This window comes from Brassica oleracea, chromosome C8, assembly GCF_000695525.1.
Source record: "Brassica oleracea var. oleracea cultivar TO1000 chromosome C8, BOL, whole genome shotgun sequence".
NCBI classification, from domain to species: domain Eukaryota; kingdom Viridiplantae; phylum Streptophyta; class Magnoliopsida; order Brassicales; family Brassicaceae; genus Brassica; species Brassica oleracea.
The window spans coordinates 25,033,739-25,044,753 of NC_027755.1; the positions used below are offsets into that span (position 1 = coordinate 25,033,739).

At 36.6% G+C, this 11,015-nt stretch overlaps 1 protein-coding gene and 1 long non-coding RNA gene across 2 annotated transcripts; both read left to right on the forward strand.

Annotated features, from left to right (window-relative positions):
- Window positions 1-83: 83 nt before the first annotated feature.
- LOC106310523 lies at window positions 84-2,310 on the forward strand. Its single transcript, XR_001263800.1, has 4 exons — window positions 84-504; window positions 1,253-1,371; window positions 1,519-1,595; window positions 2,016-2,310. It is a non-coding gene; the product is annotated as an uncharacterized LOC106310523 (long non-coding RNA).
- Window positions 2,311-2,810: 500 nt separating this feature from the next.
- Window positions 2,811-7,739, forward strand: LOC106310768 (GDSL esterase/lipase At3g48460-like). The gene is made up of 3 exons (XM_013747986.1): window positions 2,811-3,604; window positions 6,689-6,870; window positions 7,321-7,739. The coding sequence occupies exons 1-3, from the start codon at window positions 2,960-2,962 to the stop codon at window positions 7,640-7,642; spliced, it is 1,149 nt and encodes a 382-aa protein (XP_013603440.1). The 5' UTR covers window positions 2,811-2,959; the 3' UTR covers window positions 7,643-7,739.
- Window positions 7,740-11,015: the final 3,276 nt, after the last annotated feature.

The window sequence follows — 11,015 nt, forward strand, 5'->3', positions numbered from 1 at the left end:
ATTTTCATTTATATTTAATCACAATTTCCTTAAGAAATTCACTTAACATACAGCTATAATGATGCTCTTAGCCAAAAGAAGAGCACACATGTCCGCATGTGGGCAAACCTCAACTATAATTTTTTCTTTTCTTTTCTCTCCCTTTTCTCTTTGTCGTGTCGTCTTCTCTTTGTTTTCTCCGACGATGGCGATCAATTGTTTGAAGGTCTTGATTGTGAGGCTAAAGAGAAGATCGCTAGAGAGTTAGCTAAACTCGTGTTTGGATCACAAGAGAGCTTTGTCTCCATCTGTTTGAGCAGTTTCTCATTGAAATATTTGTGGAATAAAAGGTCGAGAGATGAGGAGATCAATTGGTTTCCGTTTGTGGAAGATCTGAGCCAGAGTTGGTCGATACTTGGAAGAGTAGAGCCATCCACTCTTTCTCTCTCTCCGTAGCGTTCATCTTCTTCCTCCTCAGTCACAACAGAAGAAATCGTTTCGTTCTTATCTCGCCTCCAAGGCTAGGTGAGAACTCTCTTCCTTGGTCTTATTGACTGAATTTTTCTGATAGTGATTAACAATGAATCAATCCAGCCTTTGATCTAATCTCTTTCATTTCATATGGGTTCTCTTTCATTCGATTTGTTATATTGATTTTGTGTAATGGATTTTTGATGTCTTTGGATTGTTATTGAGAGAAGTCTAGCTTGACTAGTTCTATGTTGGCTCTTGCTCATTCGTGTCTGGTTTAGTAATCTAGGGGATGAGAACTCGTCAGTATATTATGTCAGTTCTGAAACTTATTATGATTTATGACCACGAGAACGGAAGCATACGTTTGTGACAAAAGCTAGCTTATGTGTCTGAAATTATCACTCATGTAATATGATAGATCCTTGATCAATGTAACTCCGTAAAATCTTTATTGAATAGAAAAGCAATACAATATCTCTCAGCTTTGTAGTGTGAAACAATCTAAGCTCTCATGGCGAACTAAGACTGCATCATCGATCTCATAGCGAACGAGTGTTCTAGACTCATAGCGTCTTCAGAACTTACAACAACAAAGCATGATTTCAAAATAGAGAAGTACTTGACTCTTTATACTAAAAGCGTAGAACAATATTGTAACTGCAAACTCTCCTTCTCCAAGCGAGGCTTTCATTTAAATCTTCATTCGTTCATCACTCCAACTCCTTAGCCTTCCCACTCTTCTTATTCTTCCTATAATATGTGTTATGGTATCTATCATAATATCTGTATGTTGATGCAGGTTTAATGTTGAAGCAAGATGTTGGCAAGTATTCGATAGGCAAAACAATTTATGGAAGTGACAGAGCAAAGCTCAGACCCTCCTTCTACCAGACCAACTGTGGATTTCGCAATGGGCGGGTAAGCCACCATACCTTCCAGTTTGATTACTTGATATTTTTACGAGAATTAGTAGTTTCAAGCCGAGTTTTTTTTAATGTAGCTTATCAATATAATTGACTGATTTGTCCAACCTTTGTTTTGAATGGGTTGATGTCTCGCCTGGAGGGATAAAGTGACTGAAGATGGTGTCACCGTTGCTAGAGGCATTGAGTTGAAGGATAAAGTGAAGAACGTTGGTGACGGTACGATTACTCCACTGCTCTTAACTTGATTATATTTTCTTGTTTTTTTTCCTTATTGTCTTGTGTGGATAGTTGTTGATAGAGGTGATTAAAAAATGAGTTAGGTTGTGGTTAGTGAATATGGTTGTGATGAATAAATTAGATACATGTCAACTCACAATGAGTAAAGCCAATTAAAGACCCCTATCACACACGATCTTTTTCTGTTTTAAATGTCTTGTTGGTGTTCTGTTTTAAGAGTTTAAGCTCTGTTTTCATTTAAGTTTAAGTTTCTTGTGTGATGTTGTTGTGTAATGGAGTTACCGTATTTAAGTTGAAAACGTGTGGCCTGTTCTGTTAAGTTAAAAAAGTGTAATGGAGTTATTTTGTAGTTGTTCTGTTAAGTTAAAAACGTGTGGCTTGGTCTTCTTTTCTAAGCAGGAAACATGACACAAGACGAGGCACGGACTTGGGTGAGAAGTGTGTTGTGCTGATGACAGAGGTGAGAAGACGAGGCACAAACTTGGGTGAGAACGACAGAGGTGAGAAGTGTGTTGTGCTGATGACAGAGGTGAGAAGACGAGTCACGGGTTGTGTATCTTGTGGTGAAAAGTGGTGAGAAGACGAGTGCTGATGACATAGGTGAGAAGTGTGGCTTGGTCTTCTTTTCTAATCTTTGTTTATTTTTGTTTTACTAATCTTTATTTTAAAAAAAAAAAAATTTATGTTTAAAATGTTATCTTCTACTGTACTATGTTTTATTTAAAATAAAAATTTAAAATTTAATAAAACAATGTTTAATCTTTTATTTTTTAAGAAATCTTAATTAAGAAATTCCCAATGAAGCATAAAATCTATGAATTTTTTAACTAAATTTATTAACTAATTTTTATTATTAAACAAGTCATTAAGAAACCTATACCGAGTTATAGGGATAAGGATGTTCTTACATGTTTACATCATAGTTTGTGTATCTATTCTCCACACACACAAAAACAAAAACAAATCAATCATCCAATTTTCAAAGATTTGTGGGGTTCATCAGCCATATACAAATGTTTTGTTTTGTTTTGTTGTTTTTTTTTTTAAGAAAGGACATTGTGTTTTGTTTAGAAATGTTTTCACTTATTATATAGAGATTAAACATATGAATTAGGGTTATATATATCCGCAGAAATAATTCTTTACATGCAATAAGAAAATTAACACTTTTTCTTTATTTTCGAAATTCTTTTATTACAAAACCTGGATCCGATCTGCCATAGTTCGTTAAAATTAAAAAAATAATTTTCCCCACCATTATATATATGTAACACTCGACCATTCGGTGCATTCCCATTGAAAGAGCTTCACTTACAAGTTACAAATCTCAACCTCCTTCCACGATGTCTCCCTCCATCTCCCTTATCCTCGCAACCGCCGTCTCCATCGCGATCCTCTTCTTAGCCACAATCTCCTCCGCCGCACCAACTTCCGGTGTCCGCCGTCCATTCAACAGAATCTACGCGTTCGGCGACTCATTCACCGACACAGGAAACTCACGCTCCGGCGAAGGCCCAGCCGGATTCGGACACTTGTCAAGCTTTCCCTACGGCATGACTTACTTCCTACGTCCAACAAACCGTTACTCCGACGGTCGACTCTCCATCGACTTCGTGGCACAGTCGATGAACTTACCGTTCTTGCCACCGTATCTCAGCCTCAGATCGACTAGCGATAGTAAAGGCACCGCTGCTGATAGTTACGGCGTTAACTTCGCCGTCTCTGGAGCAACGGTGATTAAACACTCTTTCTTCTCGGAGAATAATCTGACGCTTGATATGACTCCTCAATCTATCGAGACGGAGCTTGGCTGGTTCGAGAAGTATTTAGAGACACTTGAAACAAGAGATAAGGTTTCGTTGTTTAAAGATTCTCTCTTTTGGATCGGAGAAATTGGAGTAAATGACTATGCGTACACCGTTGGTTCTGCTGTCTCGAGCGACACAATAAGAGAACTCAGTATTTCAACACACACAAGGTTTTTGGAGGTAACCTTTCTATCAAATAATGTGCATAATTAACATTTTTGCAATAATGATGACTGATGATGCCTAATTCAACCGATTGGTTAGATTCGGTTAACTGAATCAATTAATTGTTCTCTAATTTGCGAGAACTGTAAAAGCTAATAATCATCAAAACTAAAATATTTTATAAATTTATAGATTTGTTAACTAAAAAATAATTTCTTTCAGAATCAAAATACATTTCACGATTTTATATAGGGCAAATCTCCAAAATAGCACATTTCTAAGTTTATATCACAAAAATAACACTCAAAAACTAAAATGATCAAAATAGCACATTTCTAAATTTATCCTTTGAAAATTTTAATTTTTTTATTTTTCAAAATTTGAAATCTTATCCCCAAAACCTCATTTCTCAACTCTAAACCCTAAACTCTAAACCCTAAACCCTAAATCCTAAACTCTAAACCCTAAACCCTAAATCCTAAACTCTAAACCCTAAACCCTAAATCCTAAACTCTAAACCCTAAACCCTAAATCCTAAACTCTAAACCCTAAACCCTAAATCCTAAACTCTAAACCCTAAACCCTAAATCCTAAACTCTAAACCCTAAACCCTAAATCCTAAACTCTAAACCCTAAACCCTAAATCCTAAACTCTAAACCCTAAACCCTAAATCCTAAACTCTAAACCCTAAACCATTCACTAAATTTTAGAGGTTTGGTTTTTATTAATGATTTAAAGTGTACAAGCGTTTTACATGTAGTTCTAAAAAATAAAATATTTTCAAATTATGAAAAATAGGGATACAATGAAGAAATATATATATTACTTATTTATGTTCATAAAAATTTATATTAATTAATTTATGATATTATATCATATATTTGCATAAATTTTTAGAAAAATATTATTAGTATTTACACTGATCTAGCTGTAATGGGAACGAAGATTTTTTAATTTACCGATTAGTAAGTTATAGAATTTATTATATATAAAACGCAAACAATTATCGTATACAATATTTCATATATGTATATATTGCAACTTGCAAGTCATGACACCGAAGTGATCTAACCGACAAGTCATGCTTAAGATACCTCGAGCAGTCGAGCTATCAATACAACAGGAAGTCCATGCATATGGAGGATTAAGAAACCGGTAAATACGGCTTACAAATTTGACGCACTAATCTACTATAAACCTTTGACCAAAAAAAAAAAAAAAATCTACTATAAACCAAATATCTTAGTTTTCCAACATTTACAACTCTAGATAGTTGATATTTATGCATCATTGCTAATCTATCTCCAATTTAGTTTCATTTGAATTTAAGATTTCTGGTTTACAAGAATCGAGTCTAGATTGACATGATAGGGTCTCCAACAGAGAAAATGTATTTTTAAGATTACGATAAAGGTGCGAAACCTTAACAAATTTGTGTGTTTATTGAATAAAAACCCTTAAAAAATATGTATATGATATGGATAAATGAAATTGTCTTTAAAGTTTGCTAACCTAATAGACCAGGCTGGCCTAGAGCTTAACCGGATCTTGGAAGAAAAAGATCTGCTGGTCGTGAACCTAACAAACCAGCTTGGCATAGGTTGATTCTCTTTTTTTTTTTTTGAACACAACTTACTTCCACTAAATTAAAATGTTCGGTTACAACAGGGGATTAAACATCTTCTTTGATAAAAAGCATTAAACACAAAGATAAAAGAAACCGAAGCAGATAGATCTTCATACGAAGATGACAGCGGATTCGAAGCAGAGCTTGAATGCGTCAATGGAGCCTGCACGACAAAGTCGGCCAGCTGAGAATTAGTCACTTTTGATTGTGACGTTGAACTCCAACCTGCACCTACAAGAAACCCTGAAGTATTCTCGTTTGCATCTTCTGGTCCCGTAGAGACCGTTACGCAAGATAGCAAAATGGTGTTTAAGCTGAATAAACTGCTCGGTGACGAGACCGAGACTTTTGCTCCTTTCACCGAAAGGAGATATAATGGTAAATGTCTCTCCTCATAAGAGGAGGATGATGAAATGGAAGAACTCTTCAGAAAAGAGAGATAAAGCATTAATAGCTGAAAGATTCGGTTAAGAATTCCAATGAACCCATTAGAACTTCTTATTACTCTAGCCAAAAGGACCCAGACCATAAAATTAATTATAGGCCAGACCTTACCCACAAATGCAGGGCTAAAACTTGGGCTGACATCTTGGATATTTTCCATGGGCCTGGCCCATGCTGTGAAGCTCGAAGGGCTGACGTCAGCCATACTCCAGCCGGATCTGAGAGATACGTTTGAGGGATACCACAAGGCAGAGCTGGATTGTGCACTGGAGGAGTTGTAGTGTTTGATGGAGGAGCTAGGAGGTATAGTCTTGTCGCAGGTGAGCACGTCGACGGTGGGGAACGCCTTGTCTGCGGAGGATGGGTCGTTGGTGGAGACATATGGGTAGCTAGCGACGAGGCACCGGTGAACAAGAACAGGGGGGACATGCGTATCAGACAGGGATCTCTTCAGAGAAAGGACCCGACAAACGATATGATTGGGTTGAAGTGAGCAGTCGGGTGGTAGGTTTGACAATGCGTCGAGGTTTACACTTACAAGGGAAGCTGAGCTACCGTCGACCTTAAGTACGGCGTACCATTTGTTAAGCGGATGTGAGGGCCAGCGACGGTTGAAGATTAGAGATCTGAAGCCCAAAGCACAGAGCGTCCTTGTAAAGAGAGAGAGTGGAAAGGTTAAGCTTGCACAAGCACAAGCCCTCCGGGAACCCCCAGAGAAAAAAACAGTTCCGGTGAGCTGCGACCGACGAGTAGCCACAGATATCGACGGCGTCAGATCCGGAAGAGAGAACTTGAAGAAGATGAAAAACACAGCAGAGAGATGGTAAGAATCGAATGAGAGCATGAGAGACCAAAGGAAAAGACAACGCCGGCGAGCTCTTGCTCCACCGGCGTTGGAATGCGGTGAACTCCTGGGTGTCTTGATATCTGTGTCAGAGAGAGTTTTTAAGCCTACTACTCCTTATCTCTTGTTTTAGGTTGATTCTCTTATGTTTGGTTATATAACCTTTTTCAATTGTAACTGCAGACATTGTTGAACAAAGGTGTAAGATATATGTTGGTACAAGGACATCCGGCGACTGGATGCTTGACGTTAACGATGACTCTGGCTGATGAAGACGATCGAGACAATCTAGGATGTGTTAAGAGTGTCAATAATCAGAGCTACACTCACAATCTTGCACTGCAATCCAAACTTGAAGAACTTAGGTCAGTCTATATACATACTAAAAAACTATACAATGCTTAGCAAAGAGAAGGTATTTAACCGACTCATCATATTACCCATATATGTTGCTTCCAGTTCCGGGGCTGGTTCATGTGATTGCTTTCAATTAGTGAGGCACGGTTAACTAAAACCAACTAACCGACTTGAAACTTTAAACCAAAGCTAAGCAACATGAACCGAATATAATTATAACCAATGGACGATTATTTTTGGATTTACATGTTTTACAACGATTAAGATTTCTAATAATTTGATCTTACTATAGCAGAACATTTGTTTAATCAATTTAACACTTAAATAAAATTAGTTACTCTTTCTCTCTAAATATGTTCATTTGATATAAGTAAACACAGAAACAAAAAGCGAAATGTGTTTATCCCGAATGTCTGTTCAAGAGCGTTCTATTATTAACATTTTTGTTGTAAATGCAGGATCAAGTATCCGAACGCCACAATAGTCTATGCAGACTACTGGAACGCGTACCGTAAGGTAATAAAGAACCCTAGTAAATACGGTATCTCCGAAAAGTTCAAGGCGTGCTGCGGAATAGGAGAGCCGTATAACTTTCAAGTGTTTGAGACGTGTGGGTCAGCTTCAGCCACGGCGTGTAAGGACCCGAGTCGTTACATTAACTGGGACGGAGTCCACTTGACCGAAGGCATGTATAAGGTTATGGCCGATATGTTTCTTGATGGCAGCTTCACTCGACCTAAGTTTAGTTACTTGTTGAACAAGAAACTAAACGGTTTATGATAGAAAGATTTTACCGTTTTATATGTTTGGTTTTGGAGTTTTTGACATTGTTTAGCGAAATATGATCACACGAATTTTTCTTATTTTACTCAGAAAATGTGACCCGTTCTGAGCTCATACATAAAAAGCGAATGTACTGGAATCTAATGGTTTAAAAATTTAGAGCCTATTTTTCTTTATTCTTGTTGTGAATAAGTTTAAAGAAACTTGTGGCCCTATTTTAAAACTCATAACCAAATTTTGTTACTTTATTTTAATATGTAAACAATAAAAATTTAACAACAACAATCTAAATAAAACTAATTTCTTAGATCAATAGTTTTCTGGAAACACAAATGGTAACAAAAATTTACTAGAATGAGACTCGAGAAGCTGAAGAAAAGTAGCTTTAAAAAAAAGATTGAAGAAAAGTAGAAACATGAACCACATTTTAGGGTTCTGGTCATCTTTTATCTCGTTGTGGATCACAAACATTTCAGGACCAAAATTTTAAAATTATTCAAAATTTGAAACAAGTATCTTAATATATCTAGACTTTTATTTATTAAGTGATTTTGCTTATTTATCATGTTTTCCATGATTTTAGTTAATTTTTTTTATTTGTCATGTTTTAATTAAGTTTTAACTGAAACATTAAATTATTAATAGTTTTTAGCTGATTCAATAATTTATTAATTTAAATAATATAACTATAAAATGTGTAACTAGATATATAATTATTTTTATTTTGCTTATTTGTCATGTTTTTCATGATTTTAGTTAATTTTTATTATTTGTCATATTTTTATTAGGTTTAGCTTAGTCATTTTTATTAGTTTTTAGATGAGACATTAATTTATTAATTTAAATAACATAACTATAAACTATGTAATAAGATATATAATTATATTGATTTTTCTTATTTGTCATGTTTTCCATGATTTTAGTTACTTTTGCTAATTTATCATTTTTTAATTAGGTTTTAGCTAACTCATTAATTTTTTGTTGTTGTCATCTTTTGGATTTAAATTTAACAAGGATCAAGAGTTTAATACATAATCATCACATCCTATACTAGTATGGATTGATAAAAAACTCTGCTACACAACGCCTTTAGGAGAGACTATGCCGGATACCAACCGGAGCCACAAGCCGACACTTTCGGAAACGTTAAGACACAAGCTAAACCATAAACATCACACAATAAATCCTTCACCAGAATCACACTTCTACGAAGTAGCATCACACATAATCACTAGTAGAACCAGTAACCTTAAAGGCCCTTTCTGAAAAAGCCAAAACGAAGCCGGAAGCAAGCATCAAGGACAAAAGAACGAGAAACACAGAAGGGCTACCCATCCAAACCCAAACCAGACCGCCGCTTAACTGAAACCATAGCAAGAACACCAAACCTCCTGGAGATGACAAGAACCACTTGCTTGAGCCGGATCCAAACTAAAGGAACAGAGCCTCATCGCTTAAACCTCTTCACCACTAAGAACGAGACCATCGAAGACAGATGGAGCGACAGGATACAGGACACGAGACCACCGTGAGAAGAGAAAGACTCCTAAACTGACGGAGTGGAGACTGGATAGTAAAAGAAGCGGCGGGGATACACAACTTAAACCATTGGGTCAAGCCTTGAGCAAAAACCCGTTGCTCACGAAAGCCAATCAGAACGGCAACCACCAGCGATTTGAAGAAATACGAACAAGCAGGCCACACAATCCAAAGACAGAACGAATCAAATCTAAGGAACCGCTAAGCGAAGAGAAGCGGAGAAGGTGATACCTGCGAAGGTTCAACTTGACAAGACCAAAGCAGAGGACCTTCGAGAAGCCAGAAACCCAGGAAGAGATGAGCACGATGGACCGAACGCAAACCGCAAACGACTCACCTGACAACAACTTGACCCAATCTGATGGAAGAATTAACAACCCACATTAGAGGCAGCCTTCAACCAGCACTGCACACCAGAAAGAGATAAAGATCTAGTCAAGCCCATCAAGCGAACCACCGCGGCAACGAAAAAATCAAACACACCGCAACATCTTCCAGACTATCGAAGGAAAACCTCAAAACACCTCTAACGCCTAAAGAACTACACTACCAGCCCTCTCCCGGCGCCGACGAGGCTCGCCGGACGCCAGAGAAGGAGAAACACTGATCTTTCTGTTTTCTCTCTCTAGCGGCTGCTAGGGGTTTTCAAAGACTTGATAGTTTAGTAAGTCTTTCACGTAAGTCATTAATTTATTATTAGTTTTTAGCTAAGTCGTTAATTTATTAATTTAAATAATATAACTATTTTAACCTTTGTAATTAGATACATATTTTTTTAAAAGAAAATTATAACTTTGACGAGTTAGGAACAATTCTTATTATTCTGTTTTAAAAAACATATTTGTTACTGAATTGTTATAAGTAAGAAGAGAAAAGGAGAAATTGGTGTGTATTATTCCATGAGGAATGAGTCCTTTATATAGGATTGCAATAGCTTGTGGACAAAGCCACTTGGAGAACAAGTAAAGTTTGGAGAACAAGTATATTTAAGACTTGCCATAATGGCATCACCATAATATTCATAACACTTCCCCTTGATGTCCATTATGCGCGTAAGATGCTGCCTCGTTAAAAACCTCACCAGGAAAACCCAATAGGAAAAACTATGGTTAAAGGAAAAAGAGTGCAGCGTGCAATGACTTCCCTTCATGTGTACATACGTCGAGATCTTTGAGACAACGTAGTTCAATAAGATGAGTGAGCTTCTTGAAAGTAGCAGGGGTAGCGTCTTGGTGAATGAAACAACCAAATATTTACTCGAACAAACTTGTAAAAAACGAACTTCGCCATTCTTCAGTAGTGCATGAGTCTTCATGATCTGACCATTTCTTGGATTCTTTTTATCTCCAAAACTTTAGAACACTGATAAATTTTCATCTCCCAAATTATAACATTCTTTTTGGGTGTCTATCTTTTGTGTGTTCTTTGTTGCCTCGTTAAAACCTTGTCGTTGCCTCGTTAAAACCTTGTCATGGAAAAACCCAATGGGATAAAAGCCATGATGAGGGAAAAGAGTACAACCACACATATTTCACATTTCTTCTCCGGAAAGCAATATCTTCAGGATATGCATTCCAATCAGAGAAATCTCCTTTTGAAATTGAGAATATTGTAATACTCTTTCCATTAGAGTATTCAAGGTCTATAGATTTCTGGTCCACAATTCTTATTTGATATAGACAATATTTTCTTGGTCTATTTGGACTTCAAACCAAACTTCTTACGTACAATCGTCTAGACATTCGTCTCGTACATACGAATAACTCATTCGTAACTATGAAAGTTACTATTATGACTTTCTTTCTTGTCATATGAAATTACATCTTTTGGT